Source organism: Schistocerca serialis, chromosome 2 (assembly GCF_023864345.2).
Source record: "Schistocerca serialis cubense isolate TAMUIC-IGC-003099 chromosome 2, iqSchSeri2.2, whole genome shotgun sequence".
NCBI classification, from domain to species: domain Eukaryota; kingdom Metazoa; phylum Arthropoda; class Insecta; order Orthoptera; family Acrididae; genus Schistocerca; species Schistocerca serialis.
The window spans coordinates 854,995,508-855,022,310 of NC_064639.1; the positions used below are offsets into that span (position 1 = coordinate 854,995,508).

Below are 26,803 nucleotides of genomic sequence, written 5' to 3' on the forward strand. Positions count from 1 at the left end.
CCTGTGTCCAATGACGTCTCTGTCGATGGGACGTTAAACTCTAATCTCTTCCCAAGTGACTCAGGAATTGCTAAAAAAGAAAATCTACAAGGTTGTCAAGCTGTTATGAACTGAAAATGAAAGTAACTATAAAGCTTAAATAGTAGTAGGCTACACTCATAGATGGTTGTTCTGAGAAAGTTACAGTAGCCCTTTACCACGCCCAGCATATAAGCACACGACGCTTGTTCATAAAAATACTCTGTTAGTAACATTTCCATCCAACTTACAGATCAGTAGTTCTTGTTGCCTTCCGTTCAGATACTTCTCCCAAGGGTTCTCCCACATCATCATGCATTGCTGCAAAGCTTCTTCAGGAATTTTCTTTACTGCTCTAGAATTATTCCTTTAACGGCAACAGTGGTGTCGAAACTGACTATAATTTTGGCAACTAGAAAGTCTTGTGGAATGAGGACTTGGAGAGTAGGATGCCTGCAGAAGGAACCACCACATTTTGGCACACTTATAGCACAACTTGACTAGAAGAAGGGGACTATTGGTAGGACATGTTCTGAGGCATCAGGGGATCACCAATTTAGTATTGGAGGGCAGCGTGGAGGGTAAAAATCGTAGAGGGAGACAAAGAGATGAATGCACTAAGTAAATTCAGAAGGATGTAGGTTGCATTAGGTACTTCGAGAAGCAGCAGCTTGCACAGGATAGAGTAGCATGGAGAGCTGCATCAAACCACTCTCTGGACTGAAGACCATAACAACACCCACGAACTGACATAACTGCGTGGGTGGTAGCAACTAGCTTTGTCACAATTTGCCAAATCAATTTTGCGAATTTTGTCTCGCAGCAGGTTCAGAAGGAAACGTTCCAACCTCTTGAGCTGCTCTGGCATACGAAAGTTGATGTGCACAGCGTTGATGATTTTTCTGAGAGAAATACTGGAGGTTATTGAGATTTTTTCTTTTCCGTGACAGGTGCTGCGTCTTAGCAGGCAGACTATGGACAACACGGCAACTGGCTACATCGTCAACCTCATGACGAATGACCTGAGTAGGTTCGACCGTGTCATCATGTGGGCGCACTTCCTGTGGGTGCCTTTCCTGCAGATACCCATCGTCATGTACTGGCTGCACAGCTTCGTCGGCTGGTCCTCCTTCGTAGGGGTGGCCTCCGTCTTCCTCATCACCTTACCGTCGCAGCGTAAGTCAAAAACTGTTGCATCTCTACTAATACTGTTACATTCATTACGTTTAACGGACTGTTCCCACAATATCTATCTTTGATTTACAAAATGCACATTGTATGCATTTTACTAGTTCGTGAGAATAAATTTTGCGCCTTCTGAGGATAATAATAGAGGCTGTAGATGCAAAACTGAAAATTCATCAACGGCAAACAAGAAAACTAATGAAGCAAAATGTTCACTGAGCTAAATAGTGTCTTCAGCTTGTCTCAGGATGTAATCAAATATGTTCTGTCATTAGAAAAGGAAATAACATTATTATTATTATTATTATTATTATTATTATTATTTTATTTTCGTTTTGGCCACCTGATAACCACGTAATTCGCGGCAGCTTCGTTTCTTCTGCTCTTTCTCACTGTCCAATATTCTTTCATTCTCATACTTTGTAACCTCCTTCGCTCTTGTGGCCGTATATCCGTTCTGAGTCTAGTTGTCCTGGAAACCCGTGAACGTCTGACTTTTTCATTTAAAAAATAACCCTGTTGTGTATCTCTGATTACTGTCGTCTCATTTCTTCCAGATCCATTTATACCTCTTGGACCGAGCGAACTTCGGTTCTCTTGTTCACCGAAAACTGTAATTTGCTGTGTTATCCTCCCCTGCCCCATTCAAAGAATGTGTCCGAAGAACACCTTCTAAATTAAGTATCTTCAGCTCTTCGAGGTCCCTATACCCTCCGTAAACTCTTTCGTTACAAGAGCAGATCACTGTCTGGTGAAGTCTCAATTTTGCATTGACAGAAATTTTCTTATTGCAGATGTTCATTGTTTGTATGCTGAATTCATTTTCATCTTTCGTGCTCCTTTACTACTACTGTTATCATCAATATTATCATCATGGATACTCTGCAAATCACATTTACGTGCCCGGCAGAGGGTTCATCGAACCACCTTTACATTTCACTATTGCTTCAATCTCGTTTAGCGAGCGGAAAGAATGAACACCTATATCTTTCCGTACGAGCTCTTATTTCCCTTATTTTATCGTGGTGATCGTTTCTCCCTATCTAGGTCGGTGTCAACAAAATATTTTCGCTTTCAGAGGAGAAAGTTGGTGATTGGAATGCCGTAAGAAGATTACGTCGCAACGAAAAACGCCTCTCTTTTAATGATATCCAGCCCAAATCCCGTATCATTTCAGTGACACTCTCTCCCCTTTTTCGCGTTAATACAAAACGTGCTGCCTTTCTTTGAACTTTTTCGATGTACTCCGTCAGATCTATCTGGTAAGGATCCCACACCGCGCAGCAGTATTCCAAAAGAGGACGGACAGGCGTTGTGTAGGCAGTCTCCTTAGTAGATATGTTAAATTTTCTAAGTGTCCTGCCAATAAACCGCAGTCTTTGGTTACCCTTCCCCACAACATTTTCTGTGTGTTCCTTACAATTTAAGTTGTTCATAATTGAAATTCCTTTCGGCCATTAGATTATTATCGTGTAACCGACGTTTAACGGATTCCTTTGAGCACACATGTGGATGACCTCACACTTTTCAATATTTAGGTTCAATTGCCAGTATTCGCACCATACAGATATCTATTCTAAATCGTTTTGCAATTTGTTTTGATCTCCTGATGACTTTACTACTCGATAAACGACAGCATCATCTGCAAACATCGTAAGACAGCTACTCAGATTCTCTCTCAGATAGTTTATATAGATCAGTAACAGCAAAGGGCCCCATAACACTACCTAGGGGAACGCCAGAGATCACTTCTGTTTTACTCGATGACTTTTCGTTCAATTACTACGAACTGTGACCATTCTTACAGGAAACAACGAATCTAGTCACACAACTGAGACGATATTCCATAATCACGCAATTTCACTACAAGCCGCTTGTGTGGTGGTGTCGAAAGCTTTCCGGAAATCCAGCAACACGTAATCAGTTTGAAATCCCTTGTCAATAGCACTCAAGACTTCATGCGAGTAAAGAGCTAGTTGTTTCACAAGAACGATGTTTTCTAAATCCGTGTTGACGGTGTGTCAATAGGCAGTTTTCTTCGAGGTAATTCGTAATGTTCGAACACAATATATGTTCCAAAATCCTGCTGCATATCGACGTTAACGATTGTGGCTGTAATTTGATGGATTACCCCTACTACCTTTTTTGAATATTTGTGTCACCTGTGCAACTTTCCAGTCTTTGGGTACGGATCTTTCGTCCAGCGAACGGTTGTATATGATTGTTAAGTATGGAGCTAATGCATCAGCATAATCAGAAAGGAACCTAATTGATATATAATCTGGACCAGAATACTTGCTTCTATTAAGTGATTTAAGTTGCTTCACTACTCCGAGGATATTTACTTCTACGTTACTCATGTTGGCAGCTGATCTTGATTCGAATTGTGGAATATTTACTTCGTCGTCTTTTGTGAAGGCTTTCGGAAGGCCATGTTTAGTAACTCTGCTTTGGCTGCGCTGTCTCCGATAGTATCTCCATTGCTGTCACGCAGAGAAAGCATTGATTGTGTCTTGCCGCTAGCATACTTCACGTATGACTTATTATTATTATTGTTGTTGTAGTTATATAGATATCTATATCCATACTCTGCAAGCAACCGTATGGTGCATGGCAGAGGATACTCTGCACCACTACTAGTCATTTCCATTACTGTTCCACTCACAAACAGAGCGAGGGAAAAACGACTGCCCATTTGTATCCGTATGAGTCCCAATTTCTTGTATCTTATGTTCGTGGTCCTTACGCGATATTTGTTGGCGGCAGTAGAACCGTTCCACAGTCAGCGTTTTTCAATAGTGTTCCTCAAAAAGATCGTCGCATTTGTCCAAGGGATTCCCGTCGGAGTTCCCGAAGAATCTCCGTATCACATGTTGTTCGAACCAACCACTAACAAACCCCGCAACTCACCTCTGAACTGCTTCGGTATCTTCCTTTAATCCGACTTGGTACGTATCCCACAGACTCGGGCTGTACTCACTAATAAGTCGCACTAGCGTCCTACATGCTGTCTTCTATACAGATGAACCACACTTTCCTAAAATTCTGCAAATAAATGGAAGTCGTCCATTCGCCTTCCCTACCAGTCCTGACACGCTCGTTCCATTTTATGTCGCTACGCATCGTCACGCGCAGATATTTAAACGACGTGACTGTATAAAGCAGGACACTGCTAATGCCGTATCTGAACATCACGAGTTTGTTTTTCCTACTACCTGCACCTACTTAAATTTCTCTGTACCTGTTTATTTCTACAATGCCTTTTATTGCCTGTTAATGGCCAAGGAACGATTGGAGACTATACACAAAAGTTCTAATCTATTTCGTTGAAACTATAATTGTGCAGCATGTATTAAGTTTGTGATACGTAGATAATGAGAACAGTGGTCGCAAGTATTTGACAACAGGCGCTACGAGCATGTGACACACCATGAGGGATCTTAAAGGAGGAGAATGGCAGAAATTTCAGACTTTGAGGAAACTGGTGGGCGGAAGTATTCTGATTTAGATGAAACGTTCTCCATACCCGGGAGGAACGCCGTAGACGTACAGCTCCTTTCTTATGAATGAACACGTTTACTCCCTGTTAAAGCTGTTCTGATCTGATGTGAAATGTATACATTGTCTCCAAGCAGAAAGTGTAGGTGTTCTACCAGTTCTATTGACGAGAATATCCAGTTTACGATGGAGGTAGAGAAAAATAATTGTCTTCCTTTTCTAGATGTCTGTCAGTTGGAAAGTGGATGAATCAATAAGCTATTCTGTTTACCGTAAGCCCACAAATACGAACTTACATTTAAAGAGCTTTCACAGACAATGGGCGTCCTTCGTACGATAGTGCACCGGGGACATGTGTGTGATAGACAACTTTGCAAAGGAGCTAGAACACCTACAGTCTGTGTTTAAATGCAATGGATATTCCTCACATCAATTCAGAACAGCTTAAACGAGGAGTTACAGGGATCATCCAGAATATGAAGAAAAGGAGGAGCTGTTAAAGTCCATGGTGTTCTTCCCACATGTGAGCAACATTTCATATAAATTCGGCTGAGCAATGGAGAAACATAATGTTAATATTCCGTTCATCTACAAAAACATGTACTCTTCTCTGCTCGGCAAAAGATCTGATTTTGGGTGTTGCTGTAATCTACAGAATACTATGTCAGTACTGCAAAGCCTACATTGGTCGGACCACACTCACAGTGAAACGTGCGTAATACACGTTTGCTACACTGGCCTTTCGTAGCCCAATAAGTTAATCACAGCCAAGCCTTGTATCTCCACAGGACCTACTATGGCTTATTCTGGAACGAAACTCTAGGCCATGATTCTAGGATTAGATTACTAAGGAACCTTTGGAAATACGTTCGGCAGAAGATTGGTTAACCGTGATGGCGGCTTTCAACTTCATGAGACACGAGGCACAGTGATTTTTCTTATATCTTCATAAATTCAAAATTTTGCCTCTAAGGGCACGTCCGACAACAATTTCATTAGTTTGAAAAATGAATTTTAACTCCGCAGGCTCCCATTTCGACAGAGGACACACATGTAATATCACCGTTGCACGCGGGACTGCGCGCTTCAGATGCAGCAAGACAAGACAGAGTGCGGTCATGCAGAGATGATCTAAGTGCACACAGCAGCGTACAAATTTTCAGCATAAAGCCAACGGCATGCGCCAACAATCTCACATGCAGATGGCTGAAATGAAATGGTTGTCAGCCGAAATATCATTGTAACGTGTCATCCAGCCGAAACTTACAAACCTCATGAAATGCATTGTTACTGCTCATCTTACTTCTTTATGGGACGGCGCGATCATCCGAAGACAAAAGCCGTTAATTATGAATGTGGCCAGCCAGAAATCAATAAATCATAGTTACTGTTGAGCTGTATTGAGGTGTAAAAAAAAAAGATAAAATTCATACCTCGTTCAGAATATTGTATTTAATGACATATGTTTCGGCAACTCCGAAGTAGAACATCCTGTAATTTTTCTAAACCACGAGAGAAAGGTTAGTTTTCCAGCTTGTTTCAATACATAGTGAGCTTTCGGAAGTTTTAGACTTTTAGAGCAAAACGTTTTGTCCAAGATCCATCCACTGCGTAGATTCCAACCCTAAATTGCTATATTTGAAGCTCTTAACACGGACAGCTAAGGGTATCAGAACATTTTCGTTAGTCAGAACCTCCTCAACCACGTGTTTCTCTTTCTTATAAATAAATGTAAATAAGAGTGTATCAAATCTGGAAAATATCTTAAGCATTCCAACTCATCGTGATTGAAATCCACCGATTTCCCCATTTCCAAAGAATATTTGTGCAGGTGTATTCCCGTAATAAGAGATTCTAATTAAGTATTGTACAACGAAGCCCTCTGCTCAAGTATAATTTTTCATCTGGTTAGTCCATAGGGTTTGCGCAGTGTTCACGAGTTATTGTTCTACTCACTGAAAGGTAATTAGAAAATTCCAGTTCATATAATTCATCGAATAAAATATCTTATGCATCAGGTATCTCATAAATCTGTAATCTCTCATCCTCCAGTATCATCCTGTATTTTCATCTGTTTTACAGTTGCTAGATGTCGTTTACGTAAATCATGTTCAAGCGACGAGGTGTCACGTTCGTATGTTTTCGAACCCTCACTTAACTGCTAAAATCACCAGAAGCCTTCTGAATCTCCACCAGTTTTGAACGAATTATTAGCTTTACATAGTCAAAGACAAAGTATGTCATGCTGTCAAGGTACTATATATTGTACATTTGAAGAGGCATACAGCACAACTAGTTCAAAAATCTGTATAAAAAAGTATTTGACAGAACAAGTCGGCACTTGTCATTGTACAAATCAAACAAAATGTCATTGGTATCAATGTCATTTCTACGTCTATCGTGTGCTATTATTGCCAAGACTTGCAATATTGAACACCCATTAAATAGTATGATTACAGAGAAAAAAAATTGTTTCCATCCTCAAAGTACCATTCTCGAGAGAATTTGGGAAGGAATAATTGCAAGACACACCTACAGCATGAGTATTCTGTGCCTCCTAAAATTGACACGGCAGCTGTTCTGCTTGAGATAGTTTACAACTGTTCCTCCGCCTCGTATTCCACCGTACTCCACGAGGTTCGTCGGCCTACTCACGATAAGCGAGGCCGTAAAAGTATTAAGCACTGAATTACCGTATTGCCGCACGTGACCACCTGGCCTCAGACATCTGGGACAATGACGCGATGTAAGACCATGAGGTTCGACAAACAACGTGGTGAACCAATATTTAACCAGTGTGGAAACATCACGAGACAATCACGCGCTCAGAAAACACGAATTTCAGCCAAATTAAGATGAGATCAGAGTGCACAAGTAAGTGGCGTAACATTGCGAAACACCTCACTAGTGACTCAGCTGCATTTGGTCTCAAAACAAAATCATCCGAATCAGAGCATCCGGATAGCGGACAGTTTCTGGCTGTCACGTCGTATTCTGTGTTTTCATATTACTTAAGAACATTTTACTTAAGAACAATCGCTTCTGCAGAAAGGTGACAAAGAATGAGAGAGTACTGTATTAATAGCCGCGAATATTTTCGAAACGAAGAATGTAAGTAATATGCTTGAGGCAATGTCACATACATACAGCCAAATCGCAATTAATCCGTTCTGTCAAACAAATTAATAATGTTACTAACTCTTTAAGAATTAAAAACTCGCAGTTTACTTCTCAAATTAGCGAAATCCTGTTCCTCACATATGTGCAGTGTAATCATTTAAGGTGCAATAAATATCATATGGTAGACTTACAGATAGAGTATAATATGCTTTTGTCAGGCTCCAGGTGTTAATAATTACCGGCCTGTCTCATTACTTACATCTTCGATGGAAGGCCCTTCTCAGAATAAGATACTTAGTCTTCATTTGGCTTTCAAAAGGTTACTAATTCACGACTCGGATTATACAACATTTCAACGGTAAAATTTTGCTCCATTATTTGTGTGGAACATTGTGATTTTGACGAATAAAGGTTTTCAGAAATAACTGCGACCTGTCGCTTTTTGTGATTAAAATGACGAGACGCTAGGTTACTTCATAACCGGTCATGGTGAAACAAAAATTGTGGCATTACAAAATGTCGCTAGTTGCAAGTATTTCTGAAAAGCTTTAAATGACAAATACTGACAACTAGTATTTTTCTGTGAGTTGTGAAAATAATTTCATTGTGCACTTCAGTGTTCTCCTAGAGAACCTAAAATATTAAATCTTGCTGCTACAAAGTTTCCATGCCCTCTGACTAAAAGGCCACAGTGTGTCTCGTTAACTCTTTGAGTACCAGTGGCTGTAGCATGAAACTACCGATGCATTTCCAAGAGAGAGACATCTAGTGGTACACGGAAGTACTTCTACGAATGTAGTGCGCTGTAGCAGTCACTTATATAGCGAGAAATCAACAGATGGCATGGAGACACTGACAAGTTTTTTATTTCTTTTAGTGGTCCATCGAGATCATTAACAGTCAAAGGAAGTACATCTAAAATTTTTATAACGTAAATTTGAGTTTGTACTACTGCTTTTGTGAGTGGTTTCAGAATGAAACCATTGGAACATTATGTAATTTTGACGTAAAATTCATTAAATTTCATGCCCATTTTTGGTTGTTATTTAGGATTACGGTTTAATTTAGGCATTAAGAGTTTCATGGAAGTTTAGAGATCTGGAATTTTGTCTAGGAAAAATTCGAATTTGCTTTCAAATGCACCACATGAAATGATGGGTGGCTGGAAACTCTCTCTCCTAGGTGTTTCAAAAAGAAAGCACCACCTTAAAACAATCGATTTTTAATTTTTGCGAATTTCTTCTTGTACCCGTTGCTTGCCAATGATGGACATTCCTGTGAAAACTTTAAAATTGTTTTCATATTACTGGCAATCAAAGGATTTAGAAATTTATCGAGTGTCCACAAAGAAACATCACTACAGATGTACCACCGTAATATCAAGTTCCAAGTACCTCAGCCCAGTGTAACTTACATGCTATACAAATAGAAGCGACACGTTACGGTGATACGCACCAAGGATCATAATGATACATGCAAGGATGGAGTTTTTCGACAGTAGTGAAAAGCAGATGGAGAATGAAATCAGCTGTCGCCTGACGAGACACAAAGCTACCATTGGTCTCAAGCGATTTACATAAACGCTGAGGAACTTAAAGTAGGTTGGTCCGAACGGGGATCTGAACAATGCCTGCGGGGGGGGGGGGGGGATGGAGGGAGGGGGACAGACAGAGAGAGAGAGAGAGAGAGAGAGAGAGAGAGAGAGAGAGAGAGAGAGAGAGAGAACAGATGCTAATTATTTAACTTGAAATTGCAGTAACTTTTCGTAAATGTTGCCGTAACCGCTGATACAGCTAAGGCGATTATCTGGTAGTATTGTCAAGTTTAGTTACGTATGAAGTCCCAGAAAGTATATCAAAGCTACCACGATGGGAACAGGTCAAATTTCACGCCCTCAGAGTTTCATCTTATTTCTTCTAGTCCAGCTTGCGCATGAATACGTTTTGGTGCTGAAATGGCTACCGCTACTTCTTACAACTCGTTGGAAAATATTTACCTGTGCTCGTGACATGATGATGATGATGATGATGATGATGATGATGATGATGATGATGATGATGATGATGATTTCTGTTTGCAGACATAACCGGACGGCTGTCGGCCAAGTACCGCAAGGAAGTGGCGATCCGGACGGATGAGAGGATGAAACTGATGAACGAGATCGTGTCGGGCATGCGTGTCATCAAGATGTACGGCTGGGAGATGCCGTTCGCTAAGCTGGTCGCCCAGTCCAGGAAGTACGTATCCACAGTATGCACGTTTAAGCTAAATCTGTTCGTAGTGGCAGGTGAGCATTTGTCTTGTTCTTGCTTAACAATGGTACACCGTAACAATTCCTTTTTATTACCATGTTGAAGTGGACATATACTGACATAAACGTATCAAACTTCTGGTTATAATATAATTAAGGGACATTTGAGTGGCTATTCTGAGCAGGTAATTTTTCTGCAAAACTTGAACTTACGAACTGGTTGATTACATTGTTCCTGTAGGAAAATACTCAATGGTTGAAAGAAGGTGAATAAACCTACCGTTAAAATATTGAACATGGAGCGCGAGGGAATTGAGTTCTAACTTCGAAATCGTCCGGCATCAAAAAAAGTAACTAAACATTGTTAATGTAGGCCCATGGTGATTTAGATGTTAATAGCCGTGATCTAAAACATGTTTCAACGTGTAAGGTTCTGTAATGGTGGAGCCAACCTCGGTGACAGTTGGATAATTTTCGAACTTCAGCAAGTGCAGCAGGCCGAACCGCAGAATGACTAGCAGTTTGCTTCAACATACAGTAAAATTGAGATACAGGTTCAAAACGAAATTACATACGCAGTTGACAGACATAGAGAGCGAGCGGAGACGTACTTCTACCATATGTGAGGAGAAATTCGAGCAGTTTCCATCATTATATATGTGGTCACGTACCCATTTGTTAGTATCTAATATTTGTCTTGCATTTCGTGGTAGCTATTCGTGAGATCTACTAGGGCTGTACATAGAAGTACGAAGAGTTTCCGCCTCTTGACAAAGGCGGACCGCTGCGACAGGTTGCGTGGAGCAAACATCTCCTCCATAGCCCTCCAATCGTTCGGCTGTGTGGCAACTCTGCAGGTATACAGAGCGCGCGCTAACACACGCGCAACCTGTATCAGAACTGGTCACGCCGCGACCAAAGCAATGCTACACAAGTGGCGAATTACCGATTACGACCAATGCGACTGTAGAACATTGGAACAGAGACTTGCGTGCACTTCGAACGACTGGCCAAAAAGAAAATTCATGGGAACCTGTAGAGATTTCCTAGACGTAACACCTGCAGTAATGAACTGGATAGAGTCTCTGCATATCCAATAAGATGGAAAACGGGTATCTCAACTACATCTGTCTACTGCCGGTTCTACAGCCTGTGTTATTAGCCGTGCGTAGATAACACATATACTCTGAAGTGCCAAAGAAACTGGTACAAGCATGCGTATTCAAATGCAGAGATGTGTAAACAGGCAGAATACGGCCCTACAGCCGGCAGTGACTATATAAGACAAGTGTCTAGCGCAGTTGTTAGATGGGTTACTGCTGATGCAAAGGCACGTTATCAAGATTTAAGTGAGTTTGTACGTAGTGTTATAGTCGGCCCACGAGCGATGGGACACAGCATCTCTGAGGTAGCGATGAAGTGGGGATTTTACCGTACGACCATTTCACGAGTGTACCATGAACATCAGGAATCCTGTAAAACATCAAATCTCTGACATCGGAAAAAGATCCTGCAAGAACGGGGCCAACGACGACTGAAGAGAATCGTTCAACGTGACAGAAGTGCAACCCTTCCGCAAATTGCTACAGATTTCAATGCAGGGTCATCAATAAGTGTCAGCGTGCAAACCATTCAACGAAACATCATCGATATGGGCTTTCGGAACAGACCTACTCTTGTACCCTTGATGACTGCACGATACAAAGCCTTACTCCTCGCCTGTGCCCGTCAACACCTACATTGGACTTTCGATGACTTGAAGCATGTTGCCTGGTCGGACGAATTCCGTTTCAAATTATATCGAGCGAGTGTACGTTTACGAGTATGGAGATGTCATGAATCCATGGACCCTTCATGTCAGCAGGAGGCTGTTGAAGATGGTGGAGGCTCTATAATGGTGTGGGACATGTGCAGCTGGAGTGAGACGGGACCCCTGATACGTCTAGATACGACTCTGACAAGTGACACATACGAAAGCATCTTGTCTGATCACCAGCATCCATTCATGCCCATTGTGCATTCCAACGGACTTGGACAATGCGACACCCCACACGTCCAGAATTGCTACAGAGTGGGTCCAGGAAAACTCCGAGTTTCAACACTTCCGCTGGCCACCAAACTCCCCAGACATGAACCTTATTGAGCATATCTGTGACGTTCCCAAAAGGTCTTATGGCCATAGACTGCAACTATATAGGCCCATAAGGCGTAGTATTGCGGGTGTAAACAGTACAGAAACCAACACAATGAAGAGAGAAAAAAACTGGCACTTAGGGTGTAGGATGTTGTTGCGACGTAGTGATATCTGAGCGATTATGTTACGGTAACCTGTTTACTTGGACCTTTTAGGGGTGTACATTACGAAGTCGCTGCCAATAGCTTTTAAGTCCTGTAGGCACTTTACGACCGCAGGGTGAATCTTGCTGGGCCTGAAAATGAAAGCGACACACAGTACTCCTGTCAATGCACCCCTGTGCGAAGGTCCATTTTCCTTACGAAAAATGCGTTTTACTTTTGCATTCTAGGACTCTTCTCACATTTTTTTCCACACAGTCTGTTCAGAAGATTTGCACTTTAATTACCGTTTACAATTTTATCCTTCGCAAGGCAACCAGTAACAAGACTGACTTCAGCACCACAGGGAGTATTGGTTTACAAATGTCATTAACATTTTTCTGGTTGTACTGCCGCGTCTTATAAAATACTTATAATTATCACCGTACTACAGCGGCCTTTGTCAGGCCCTATGTTTTAGCATTTTAGTGCTTTATAGGAGGAAGCGGCAGTATAGCCATAACGGCTTTAATGAAATTACAACAGTGATTCAATCTGTACTATCAGCTACATAATCACATACTGCCGTCTACATCACAAACAGATATTTTGCGTAAGCCTTGTGAAAGTGTAAGACTACCTCGGCAAACACGGTTCTCAAAATGAGCGCACAAGAACAGCCATTACAGTTTTAATTATTTACCTGTAGATTTCAGTCGTTATCGGAAGCAGCAAAGTAGTGGAGTAGAGAAAAGCATAAATACAGAATCGATTGTGACGACACGGTTGATGTATCCTATTGCAGCAGCGCATGGCAGGAGTTCCGCCCTGCTGCAAGTAGTTCACATTCCTCAGAACAACACAAAACGTACTTTGTCAAGACATCAGACACTTCTAACCAAAGCCGAAGCTGGAAAATGGCATAAGTTTCAAAGTTTGAAAATTGTCGACGGCATAGTATGTGTTACAGCATAATAGCCCATAGTATGACATCGTAGCGTCTGTTGTTTTTCTCCTGAAACACTTGTTCACTTACTAAAGTGTTATTTTGAAATCCATTCATGATACAGCTGAACGCACCTAAGGTCCCATTCATAAAGCTGTATCAAACAAGTACACACTGACAAAAAGTATCTGAACACACCTATGTAATGCGGAATGTCCACTAGATGCCACGAGAAGACCCTCACCAGTATAAAAGGAGGCTGGGAGTGTTGCCAGTAGAAAAACAGTGACAGCAAAATGAGTCGGTAACGAACGCTCTTAGACTTCGAACATGGACTAGTCATTGGATGTCATCTGAGTAACACATGTATCAGCGATATTTCAACTCCTCTGATGCTGCCCAAGTCAGTTGTTGGTATGATGGTGGAGTGAAAATGCAAAGGAACAAGAGCAGCTAAACCAAGACCGGTTAGACCTCATGTACTGATGGAGAGGGACCATCGAGCATTACGGAAGGGGGTTGCAAAAAAATCGCTTGACATCAGATGGAGTCACTCTTGAGTCTCAAATTGCTACCAGCAGTCCAGCTAGCTCAATGACAGCGGAAGGAGTTGAAAAGGATGGGTTGCAGTAGTATACAAGCCACACTGCTACATCTGTAGTCAGTGCCTAATGACACTCGAGGTGATGTAAAGAGGGACAGTGGATGACTGGAAACAAGTGCTTTGGAGTGATGAATCATGCTACATTCTGTAGCAATCCGATGGAAACGTTTGGCGAATGGCTGAGAATGTTACTTGGCGGTATGTATAGTGCCGACAGAGAAGTACAGAGGAGGTGGTATTAGGGTAAGGGTATGTTCTTATTGGTTACGGTGTGGTCCCTTATTATGCTTCAGAAAACGCTAATTGAAGAAGCATATGAACATACTGTAGAGCATTTTGTACTGCGTACAGTAAAGGGTCTCAGTTCGGAGGCGATGATTGATTGCATTAACATGACAGTGCACCCTGTCATAAGGCAACATCATTAATCCGATGGTTGGTGGACAATAACATCCCTGAAACGAACTGGCCGGAGCAGAGTCCCGACCTGAACCCAGCTGAACACCTTTGGAAAGAGTCATAATGTCCCGTAGCTCCAGACTCCAGTGTCAGCCATAACTATCTTCTCTCGCTCAAGTTCCTGAAAAGAATGGGCTGTTATTCCCCAACGGACATTCCGACACGTCACTGAAAGTATCACCAGTAGAGTTAAGTGGTTATAAAGCCGAAGTGTGGTCACACCCTCAATGTTTAGTAATGGGGGTCTGGATATTTTTGATCAGATAGTGTGCTTCTACACTTAGTTCGTCCCCTGAAAGTCTCGAGATATATGCCGTAAGCTGCATACTGTAAATATCTTACATAGTCTCACAGGACAAAATATTAATCATGTTGTAGATGGTATAGAACTGGCACCAGTTGGTCGTTGACCCACCACAAAGCATGACAGTGAAGTGATATGTTGCAGTGAGGTGTATGGCATCAGTGCAATAAGATGGATCGATGAAAAGATGCGACAATGTGAGATTGGTACTATCGTGTTATGACGTGCCCAAAACCGCATCGAGAACGAATGTGTCCGATTTATTGGTTTATCAACGCGATCTGTCTAACATGTCGACAAGGAATGGTGTAAGAAGCATATTTGTGTTTTTGAGCGAACTTTGTGAAGGAAATTGCATAGTGTCAGGTAGCTCACATCGGCACAAAGCTGCGCGTGATCAGTGGATCAAACAACGCCCAACACTGGATAATACCTGACTGGATGCGTGTTGATTGGTACTACGTGTCGTGATTTACCTATTTTTTGCAAAGCTGCGAATACACTGACCGCCCAATGAGCCGTTTAACCTGTAGAGGGTATAGTCCAGGCTAGAGGCGAGGTTTTGCACATGTTCTTAGTATCGTGCATTGGACCCACTCATTCAGGTTACTGTAATGTGATCCAGTATGTTGAAATAAACATTCTCGGAGGCCAAATGTTGCCCTTTCTTCTACGTCTTCATGATCAGTTACCTTTCCAAGGTAACTATATTTTCACGAGGCAGTACCTACGCGCTCCTGGTTTGATGAACACACATGCATACTATTGCAGGTGCACTGGCCCGCTAAATCAGCCTTCCTTAAACCTGCAGAAAATGCCTGGGACTGTTCGGAATAGCATCTGAAAAACAGCAACTTATATCGCTGCAGTTTTTTTCCTTCTACGGGAGCTGATCATTAATGAATGGCTTCACCTGTAGTTGTCTTACATGAAGAAACTTGAAGACTTTTCTCGCCGAACTGAGGCATATATCAAGGCTAGAGACCATGTTAAACGGTATTAGCATAACGTTTCTTGAGCCACATCCACCGCGGACGCGCCGCGCCGCACACACAAAGGCGCGGCGCAGAACGGAGCAGAGCAGCGAAGAAGTGCTCAGAATGCAAGTGTGCTCGTAGGCGCACAGCAGTGTTCGTACATTGGCGAGCGCACAAACGAAACAACGGAAGATGCATTCGTTCTGTCGATGGCAAGATCATTAAGAGGGAACGATGTTTAAGATTGGAAAAGGGTGTGGAAGAAATCATCCCGACGTTTTCTGGCTGGCGGCTTTCGTGGCCTGAAAGAGTGGTTCGGTGTGGGGCGGCGGAGGGGTGAAGTGGACTGCGGCAGTCGTCGTGGGGTTGTGGACCACTGCGGTTGCGGCGGGGACGGAGCCTCTCCGTCGTTTCTAGCTCCTCGGTTCATATAAAATATAATAAATACATGTCGAACACAATAACATCCGATTTAGATACGTTGCATAACATCACGACTGACTCACTGACTGATACGCTTTATCATCTGAATTTTTTGCGGCGGTATGCCTGAATAGCTCAGTAATTTCTACCGGCGCGGCAGGGAACTGCCCGATTGAAATCTGACACCGGTTTCAAATCGGGAAATCCGGGCAGGCACACGTGTAAAGCATACAGTTCATGCAGAGAGGCTATGTTGGGGATTAATTTTATAGAACAAAATGTTATCCGTTATAATAATAATGTATGTACTGTGAAGGGAAAAAGTTGAAGTGACACTTTCATTGCTCTCCCCGAATAAGATTTGGTGATATTTTGCCGGATCTCTCTCACCTTTCTGAACTAGCATAATTACTGTACGCCCCGTTGGTTGGTGGGGGCGGTGTGGATGCGGCTTTGAGCGTGACTTTGTCGAGTGTACTTGGTTGTCGGCCATGGTGATAGTAAACGTGTACGTTCACGCGTCTGACAGAAAGGACTGAGTAAAAACTAAATGCCTGTTATCAACTGATCGTGCGTTGGCCAGTAAATCTGCACAAAAAGTGAGGTGATGCTAGTTGTCAGTATGTTTTAATTAAACGTAAGTTGTATATTCATAAATATCAAGCTTGCTTTATTGAAGATGGTAAACAGCAGTTGTGTGTTGGCAGGTCAGAGATCTCGCGAGTGTCCCGGACGTCATACCTGCGCAACCTGGTTCTGGCCCTGGAGTTCCTGGTTGACCGCACGGCGCTCTTCACCACGCTGCTCGCCTACTGGCTGGCCGGCGGCGTGTCCACTGCTGCAGAGGTAAACAGCCACAGCTTGCCGCAGTGTCGCTGTCAGTTAACCATTAGTGTGGTTCATCAACATAACATCCTGTTTTCTGTACTGCAGGTGTTTGCGATGTCGCAGTTCTTCTACGGACTGAATCTGATTCTCGGAATAGTCGTCCCCATCGCGGTGAACTTTGTAGGAGAAACCCGGGTCTCTGTCAATAGAATACAGGTTGGTTCTAAATACTTACTTTCGACGTGTTTTTTTTTTTTTTGGGAGATAAGCATTTACGGGCGTTTGCTTCTCGTTTAGAAAGTGGAACGGTCGTGGACACACATTTATTGAAATATTTGGCTTGTTAGTGAGTGAATTATGTTGAAGCCTTGATGTTTTTAGGTTGCGGACCGCGATGACGACTACACATCGAGCACCATATTTCGGCATACTGTCTGGTAGATTTCTTTAGTTACTCAGAACACTTGTTTTATGTGCACTCAGTCAGAAAGTTTGGTTGTAGATTACGTGGTAAGCGCAGCAAAGGAAGATACGTTCGGTCTGTCGATGGCAAGATCATTAGAGAGGGAGCTCTCTTTAAGACTAGAAACGGGTGTGGAAGAAATCATCCCGACGTTTTCTTTAGCAACAAAGGAAAACCACGCAATGCCTAAATTTGATCGGCTGGACTGGGATTTGCACAAACGGAATCCTGAATATGAGTGCAGTGTCTTAATGTTGCGCCAGTTGCCTCAGTGGATCATATTAGGTCATTCCTGGCATCGTCTGACGTCCTGTCATTCACTGATGTATTTTGTGCAAAACGGAATCGTGAAGATAGGAGGAAGACTTGTCAGCCAGTGACAGCTAGTAAACACCACACTACAAAGTTTTGCAGAGTTACAGCAGTTTAATAGTATTGTATTCTTGTGCTTTCTAAGTGGACGTCGTGCTCCGCCGGTTGAAGAAGAACATAATTATTTTTGGTGTTTGTCTGTAACCAAAATCTCTGACGCAACCTTACAATTCATCCGACAGACGTTGACAGTGCTTCGGAAGGTAACTTTTCACTACCGTTTTGCTTACTACTTCAGTTGATCTGCAGACCGGAAAGAGCAGACAGCGACAGAGTGCTATAGCAGTGTCTCCTTCTAATGAAGCTTTGGAATTTGGACGCCTGCAGTTAGCGACATCTGCTCATGCCCTTGCGAGTTATTTCTCCTGTGTACTGACTCCTTGAGCAGCCTACAAGCCATCGACCAGTGCTACCCTCGCCATCCTATAGTAGCGTCCATTCAGGACTCCATCTATGCTCTGGAATGGTCCAGTTGTTCAGTGGTGTTTGTGTGGACCCCAGGACACGTCGGAATCCCAGGTTACAAACTTGCCTACAGGCTGGCCAAACAGGCTACGCGGAAACCGCTTCTGGAGATGGGCATCTCCGAAACTGACATGCGTTTTGTCTTACGCCACAGGGTTTTTCGGGTTTGGGAGACGGAATGGCATAACAGTACGCACAACAAACTGCGTGTCATTAAGGAGACCACGTATGTGTGGAAGTCTTCCATGCGGTCCTCTCACAGGGAATCAGTTGTCCTCTGCCGGCGTATGGCTAACGCATAGTTACCTCCTCCGTACCGCGGACCCACCTCGGTGTCGCTGTGGCTCACAAATGACGGTCGTCCACCTCTTGCTGGAATGCCCACTTTTAGCCGCTCTGCGGCGGACTTTTTACTTTCCCAGCACCCTACATTCGGTGTTGGGCGACAGTGTTTCAACAGCAGCTTTACTTTTACGTTTTATTCGTGACGGTGGGTTTTATCATTTGGCCTGAGTTTTGGCGCATGTCCTTTGTCCCTCTGAGTCCTCCACCATAGTGCTTTCAGGGTGGAGGTTTTAATATGTTGCACAGTGGCTGGCCTTTCCTTTTAATTCTCATGGTCAGCCAGCCATGGTAATCTGCTCTCATGTTTTGATCTCTTCTACATGTTTCTTGCGTCTCTGTGTGATTTTCTTGTCAGATTTAGCCCATTTTAGTGTTTGTTGCCCTTCTGTCATTCTTGTGGTTTTCTCCTTTCTTCCAGATGTGTTTTGTATGTCTCGATTATTTTACTCCCACCCTTGTGGAATTTTTTCATCGGAACGAGGGACTGATGACCTAGCAGTTCGGTCCGCCCCCCCTTCCCCCTCTTTTAAACAAAGCAACTACAGTGGGTGATCATACATCCACTTCCACAAATAAACGGCCATGTCATTGGAAGGTATGAACACATTTAAAGTAGTTTAACTACCGTAAAGGTTGTTCTCTCCAATCGTCCATCGGATTATTTAACTCGAATGTCTAGATTCCTTCTCCAGTTAATTGCCTCACGAAGAAAACACCATCCCCGTTGTACTGACTAGGAAAATATTCACAGCACTCACTCAATAGAAATACTGAAGTGGCAGAGTGTATTACGCGTTGTAGACCCAGAAGAATCATCAGGCATGGCAAGAAATTGCTGGAAGCAACGTGCAAGCTGAAGCCAGACATTGTGAACTGTCTCAACTGACTTTTTACGTTTGACGTAGCTTGTACAACTTACGCGAGAGGTGATACCTTTCAAGTGAGCGAGATAAACCAGTGCCGTATTGAATTCGTCTGCAATACTAACAACAGTCGGTGTGGTACAGTGACCAGTCCGTCGAGCCTATTTCTGTTCAGGCGCTAATGAATGGCTGTAGGCTCTTGGACGTCAGGAACAGATTAATCTAAATCTCCACTCTCCAAACCCCAAGTAAAGCCCATGGCAGAAGGTACGTCCTATTGTACCAGTTACTAGAATTTTTTCCTAGTTCTGTTCACGTATGGAGTGCGGGAAGACAGACAGTTCAAACGCCTCCGTGCGTGCTGTAATTAACCTAATACTGTCCTCATAATCCCCACGGGAGCGATACATATGGAATTGTACCTCAGGCGAGCAAAACATAAATTTCAGCGAATCATTAGCGGGGAAACATCAGTTCTCAGTAGCAGCACAGATAAGTATTTCTCAAGCGGAGCCTCTGGCATTTCAATGGATGTTATTGACGTAGACGAATGGGACACCACGTTATAATAATTATTCCCTGCGCGTTGATGATCAATGTCTTATTGTCTGTGCTGTGTAGAAAATTGCCCAAGGCTAAGGGTCCATCATTTGCTATTGCAGCAGCGTACCCTCAGTGTGTAGCTACTCCAGTCTATAATTGGTCCTTGGTAAAGCACTCCGGTTTCCAATGTTACGTTGCTGTTGTGCAGACGGCTCGGAACAGAGTTAGTGGCTGAAACTGATGATAGACCTTAAGTTCTGGGATAATTTCAGAATCGACATTTGACCTTACATTCCTGTGATAAACATTAGATTATTTCATCGAATATACTACCACACACGTTTCTGTGTATGCTTCACAGGAGATTGTATAGTACCATGCCAAGTTTTACGTAGATCCATTGCTATCGTCTAACGATCATGAGGTTCAGGAGCGTGTCATATTAGAATGGAAGCTCCAGGAGGCGAATCAAAGTGCAGTTACCTGCTTCGTTGACGTCACTGCGTGAGAACTCGTGCCATCTTAGAGACGATCAGTTGAAGAGTGACACGATGTGACTACAGCCGAAGCTGGTCGATAGTCCAGAGCAAGTACTTATATTACCAACTATGGTCACAGTATCTTCAACAGGAAGGGACGCAATTTATTAGAAATTCATGTCGACGAGGGTACTGACAAACATTCAACGCTAGCGATGCCTTGTCAGTCCCATGTTAAAATTGCACCAGGAAGTGCCCCCCATACAGTCCGAAGAATATCGCAACTTTGGAGATCGTAATACCGTAATGGTTGACGCAGTAGGTTTTAAACGTCAATCACAATGGGATAGTCCAAACGTTCCGTAAACTGTCAAACTTGTGGATTGTGGACTTGGAATAAATGGTGGAGGAACTTAATGAACGTGTGCAGTTCCTGGAATTAAAGTTTATTCTGAACGAATCACTTCTCCTGTTGCGTACGAGCTTAAGCCTGGTGCCAGAGTTCAAATCTGAAACCGTGCTTGAAATTCTGCACCACAAGCTGCAACATGCAAACTAAAAATAGCAAATGGGAACACACGGTACTTGTTTCTTAGCAGAGGTTTGAACCTCAAAAAGCTGGTGGCAAGATAATTCTCAGGTCGCTAGATACCTCCAGGTTCAAATTTATGACAAGTGAGCCAAATTGTGTTTACTAATTGAATACCTCTGTGTAACCCTCTGTAAGTTCACTTCCAGTATAGTGAAGATATAGCATGTCATATTGCGCCATTCGACCACAACTACTATCTTCATCCAAACAAGAGTAGTTAATTCAGAGGCATACCAACTGCTTAAGGATTTTATTTACTTAGAACATTTCAGAATTCGAAATGTCGGTGGTTTCGCAGTACTTCGTAAATTAATATTGTTCACTAATACAGCTAATTCAGCACAGTCAGCGACGTAATATCAGTCGATTCCGTGTTATCTTTGTTTTCTTTCAATAAACAGTCTCTTTCTTTCAAAAATATTTATTACAAAATATTTTCGTGCACTCAAGAGCCTTTGACGATAGTATTTTTCTTTTTAATTAAATATTAATTCAACAGATTCTAACTAAATAACATCAGGACGAACTTAATACTAATTGAATGTCTCAACTTCGTTCCTTTCGATTAACACTCGTTTCACACTGCTTTCCGTAAACGTGATGTCTTTTTCAAGTCGCGCAATACCGACGACCACATGATCGGCTATCGACTTTCGCTAGCGTTCGATACAGGCCTCTCGCAAGACTTAACACGCGGGCACTGGACATTTACAAAAAACGACATTCTTGGAGTGACGTATTATAATCATTGCCGTAACAAAATGTGATACAATGATTTATCTACGGTTAATGCCACCGTATAAAACTGCTCCCTCAGGAGTGAGTTATCGTCAATAATTTACAAATTAAGCATGAAACACGCTTGTTTTATAATTTCCAGTATGCCATTTAAAGGAAACGGAGAATTGAAAAGTTATCACAAACGCGTTACCATTATCACTAAATCTAACAACGTATCAACGAAATTAGCCTTCAAGATAGAATATGATAACCAAGACAGGAAACATACATTTACATGATTAAGTGCCAGCATAAGGGATAACGTCATGGTTACCGTGGTCAAAATTTGTGGATTTGCATCCTGTCACATGAAAATACTTTATCTTAATGTTAGCCTTTTTGACATGTTCTGGGACATTTCACACTTCTACCTCTTTTTATTTCCAAAATTAAGTACTATAATTCTTGATTAATGTTCCCCGAAAATATCTTTCAAGGAATCGTAGAAGCACAGAACGGCGAAAGTTTTTCCCGTCTTTAGATGTGTCCCAAACAAATTATTTCTTTTTAACCATTGTTTCACGGCCACTCCTACAAGAAACGTTAGCTTAAAATTTGGAATATGGTAAATAGACAGAAGACGAATAGAAATGAGTTCGCTCTAATTAGGATTGACGCCTTAGTATCTGCATATAAAATAGTTAGCAGAAAATTCTATAACATGACACAAACTACAAATCTGTTTAAAACATCTGTATAAGCTTTTATAATGCGATATCGTAATAAATGACTCAATGTAAATGTGTCATCAATCCGAAAGTTTGTTAGGGCACCACTGTGCTTCACTAGGCCGGTTCTATTGGAGGTGGTAATCTTACTTCTGTGCAGCAGTTGAACTGATTTCCTCAGCTAGTTGTATGACAACATCCCGTTCAATATGGAATGCGACTCTCAATGCAATTTGACATGTTTCACTTTCGTGGACATTGCTGGAAGTGAACGCAGTGGTGACAGATAAAAATCCTAGGACTGACCGAGGATCGATCCCTAGGTCTTTGGATCCTTAGTCTGACCCTTAATCGCCAAGCCACACCCTTAAACAATGAATAGTTAACTGTAATGGAGAAACTGGTAGAAGCGGACCTCGAGGAAGAGCAGTTCGGATTCCAGAAAAATGAACAAGCGAGGCAATACTGATCCTACTACTTCTCCTACAAGATAGGCTAAGTAAAGGCAAACCTACGTCTATAGCATTTGTAGACTTACAGAAAGCTGTTGACAATGTTGATTGGAATACTCTCTCTGAAATTCTGAGGGTAGCATGGGTAAAATACAAGGAGCGAGAGGCTATTTACAAATTGTACGACGGTCAGACGGCAGGTACAAGAGGCGTTGCGCATGAATGGGAAGTGTCGCTTGAGAAGGGAGTGAGACAGAGCTGTAACGTGTCCCCGATGTTATTCAATCTGTACTTCGAGCAAGCAGTAGGGGAAACCAGAGAAAACCTTTGACAAGGAATTAAAATTAAGGGAGAAGAAATAAAAGCTTTGACAGAATTTCAGTGTCACTGGCACACCTGAGAGACAGGACTGGGAAGAGCAGTTGAACGGAATGGACAGTATCTTGAATGGAGGAAATAAGTTTAATATCAACAAAAGCAATACGAGGATACTGGAACGTAGTCGAATTAAGTCAGGTGATGCTGAGGAATTAGATTAGCAACTGAAACACTTAAAGTAGATGAGTTTTGCTATTTCGGCAACAAAATAACAGATGACGGCCGAACAGAGGTGATACAAATTGTAGACTGGCAGTGGCAAGGAAAGCGTTTCTTAAGAAAAGAAATCTGTTCACATCGAATATTGATTTGAGTGCTACGAAGTCTTTTCTGATAGTTTGTATGGAGTGTAGCCATGTATGAAAGTGAAACATGGACAATAAACAGTTTAGACAAGATGAGAATAGAAGTTTTTGAAATGTGTTGCTGCAGAAGAATGCTGAAGATTAAGTGGGTAGATAATGTAACTAGTGATGAGATACCGAATAGAATTAAGGAGAAAAGAAATTTGTGGTGCAAAATGACTAGAAGAGGAGATCAGTTGATAATATATATTCCAAAACATCAAGGGATAACCATTTAGTGTTGGAAGAAAGTGTGGAGTAAACATTATAGAGGGAGGGGGAGCTCAATGTAGTAATCAGATTAAGAAGGATGAAATTTTCAGTAGTTATTCGAAGGTAAAGACGCTTGCACGGGGTAGAGTAGCATGGAGAGCTGCATGTAATCAATTTTCGGACTGAAGACCATAACATCATCACTGAAGTAGATACCGATGAGCGTGAGTCACTGACGATGGAATCTAAGAATTTGCCCATTCAAATGTAATCATAGAACATTTACAGATCGTAAGCCAGTCTTACTGCAGAATGATACTTACTGAATGCGTCAGTTTATGTTCTGTATGTATTTATTTATGAAAACGCGGCAAGTGTTGCAGCGACCAGTGTAATAGTCGTGAGAATACATTTAGTATGAACCGAAAAATGCCTCTTCATTAGTAGTGCAGTAAGTAACTTCACACACGCAGATCGCCAAAGCAGATAGCGGCCATTGCTGTCAAAGAATGCCGCTCGGGTCGTGAACCTAATTAGCGGACTTGTTACGCGGAATTCTGACACACAGCCGTGCGCCATGGGAATGACTCCGTGAATTACTTCAGCGTCACCGAGGCGCTGCCAGTAGCAAGTTAACGGAATGAAACTGGAAGTTGATGAACTTGGAAGAAAGAATATTGGCATTAGGAATTCAGGAGATGAAAGGTATGGAACATCAAAATGGATTCAAACTCTGTGATGAATGTTCTGTCTACTCAGTTGAGTAACTTAAAATTCTCGTAAACCGAGACAGCTTTAATCTGCCACTGTCTTTTCTACTTTCTAAAACTCTTCACATGATCCCGTCTATACATTTCTGGATCGGCACTCCTGAGAGATGACATGACGAAAAATGGCTCAGTACCTTCGAGATTACAGGTAAGTGACTGCTGTTGTGAAACTTCCCTATTTTATAAAGCCTTGGCCTGGATCGTTATGGGTTAGAGGCCCGGCCGGCACACAGTTGAATCTCTCCGTAAGTTTCATTACAGTACTCATTCCACTACTTTTATGCGATTCATTCTGGAAATACAGTTATGAGAAGTAGCTGCAACTGTGCGCAGGAACGCGCGTAAGTATTGGAAACTCAATACATTTTATTCTTTTACAGTTTTTTAGAAAAGTTGACGATCGAAGTATGAAAATTACGATAGTAAAGAGTTAAGTGACATTTGTGTTATTAGTTCTGACGCCAAAGTCTCCAGAAACAATGCTTTTCCTTGTTCCACTTTTCAGTGATTATCAGAAAGCATTAAATATTTCATAACGGAGAAGTTTTTCACAAGGGTGGTGATAGGGCCTATCAGTTCTGTGCATTGGCATGCAGCCAGATGCACAATCTCCAAAAACTAGTAATCAGGGGAAAGGAAAACATGGCGGGAGACAGCAAGGATTCGTCGTAAAAGATTTCCTCAAAAACCGCATCGAATTACTAATAAAGGCAAGCAAGTCAGATATGGCGAAAAGATGATCCTTAGCGTGTTAATCAAATTGCGCTTTTGGTATGGTCTGAGAGCAGTCACACGTTGAGGAATTTTACACAGTGCCACAAAGACATCTGAATGTCGTTTACATCGGAAAGTTTGAAGCAGATCGGATTAAGACTACAGCGTCTTCAGTGTAAAATGTCACAGGGTCTCAGGGCTTGGATGACCTTTCAGATATGTAGAAAAAAATCTTTCCACTGCATCATTTTTAAACACAATTGTACTTTTTTGTATTGACTATATTGTATGTATTCAACTGTGTGTTATAGATGCATTCAGATGTGCATTCCAGACCTGCGATTACAAATCAATCTTGAAATGTTGCCGGCCGATGTGGCCGAGCGGTTCTAGGCGCTTCAGTCTGGCACCGCGCGACCGCTACGGTCGCAGGTTCGAATCCGTCCTCGGGCATGGATGTGTGTGATGTCGTTAGGTTAGTTAGGTTTAAGTAGTTCTAAGTTCCGGGGGACCGATGACCTCAGATGTTGAGTCCCATAGTGCTCAGAGCCATTTGAACCATTTTTTTAAATGTCCTATTTAGGTATAACATGTGTTGCAACAAGCACGTACCGCGTCTTGCAATGTAAACATTAACATGCATAACTGTACAAAGACAAGTGTTACACCCAAACAGCACATTTCAAGAATGATTAGTTATTAAAGTTCTGGAATGCGCAATAAAATGCACCTTTTATGACCGGAAGATAGTCTCAATTTGGGCGAAATGAGAAGTCTAAATAAAAAATTCAGCTTTTGATGCAGTTGCGAACATTCATGAAAGTAGTATATGAAGGTAGTATCTGTTACCGGAAGAACTGATACCATTGATGACCGTGCAGCTTCTCCAGAATGAAATAACTGAATTGACACCCTAGCAGCAAACAGGCGTTGATATACGTCGTTGGGGACATGTCGAAAATGTGTGCCCCGACCGGGACTCGAACCCGGGATCTCCTGCTTACATGGCAGACGCTATATCCATCCGAGCCACCGAGGGCACAAAGGATAGTGCTCCTGCAGGGGCTTACCCCTTGCACGCTCCCCATCTATTAGGCGCACTACGGTACGTAGTAGTGTGGACACTTTGGGAATGTGGGTCTCAGGTGGAGCGTGCAAGGGATAAGTCCCTGCAGGGGCATTATTCTTTGTGCCCTTGGTGGCTCAGATGGATAGAGCGTCTGCCATGTTAGCAGGAGATCCCGAGTTCGAGTCCTGGTCGGGGCACACACACTCAACATGTCCTCAATGACGTATATCAACGCCTGTTTGCAGCTAGGGTGTCGAATTATCATTCATGAAAGTTGTCAAACACCATCCATAGCAAAAAGATACGTGGCCTTAGCTACATTTCGTTTCTTTCGAATAAGTAAACAAAGACTTCCACCCAGAGGCTAAAAAAGCCACACTACTTACTGAAACAGAAGCTAATGGGA

General features: G+C 42.3%; 1 protein-coding gene across 1 annotated transcript in view; it reads left to right on the forward strand.

The window, feature by feature from the left end:
* Window positions 1–26,803, forward strand: part of LOC126458155 (ATP-binding cassette sub-family C member 4-like) — a 215,910-nt gene that overhangs the window by 80,914 nt on the left and 108,193 nt on the right. The window contains exons 5-8 of the mRNA XM_050095017.1: window positions 969–1,194; window positions 9,902–10,058; window positions 16,767–16,905; window positions 16,993–17,103. Coding sequence (XP_049950974.1) covers window positions 969–1,194; window positions 9,902–10,058; window positions 16,767–16,905; window positions 16,993–17,103 — 633 coding nt within the window. The remainder of the gene's footprint in view (window positions 1–968; window positions 1,195–9,901; window positions 10,059–16,766; window positions 16,906–16,992; window positions 17,104–26,803) is intronic.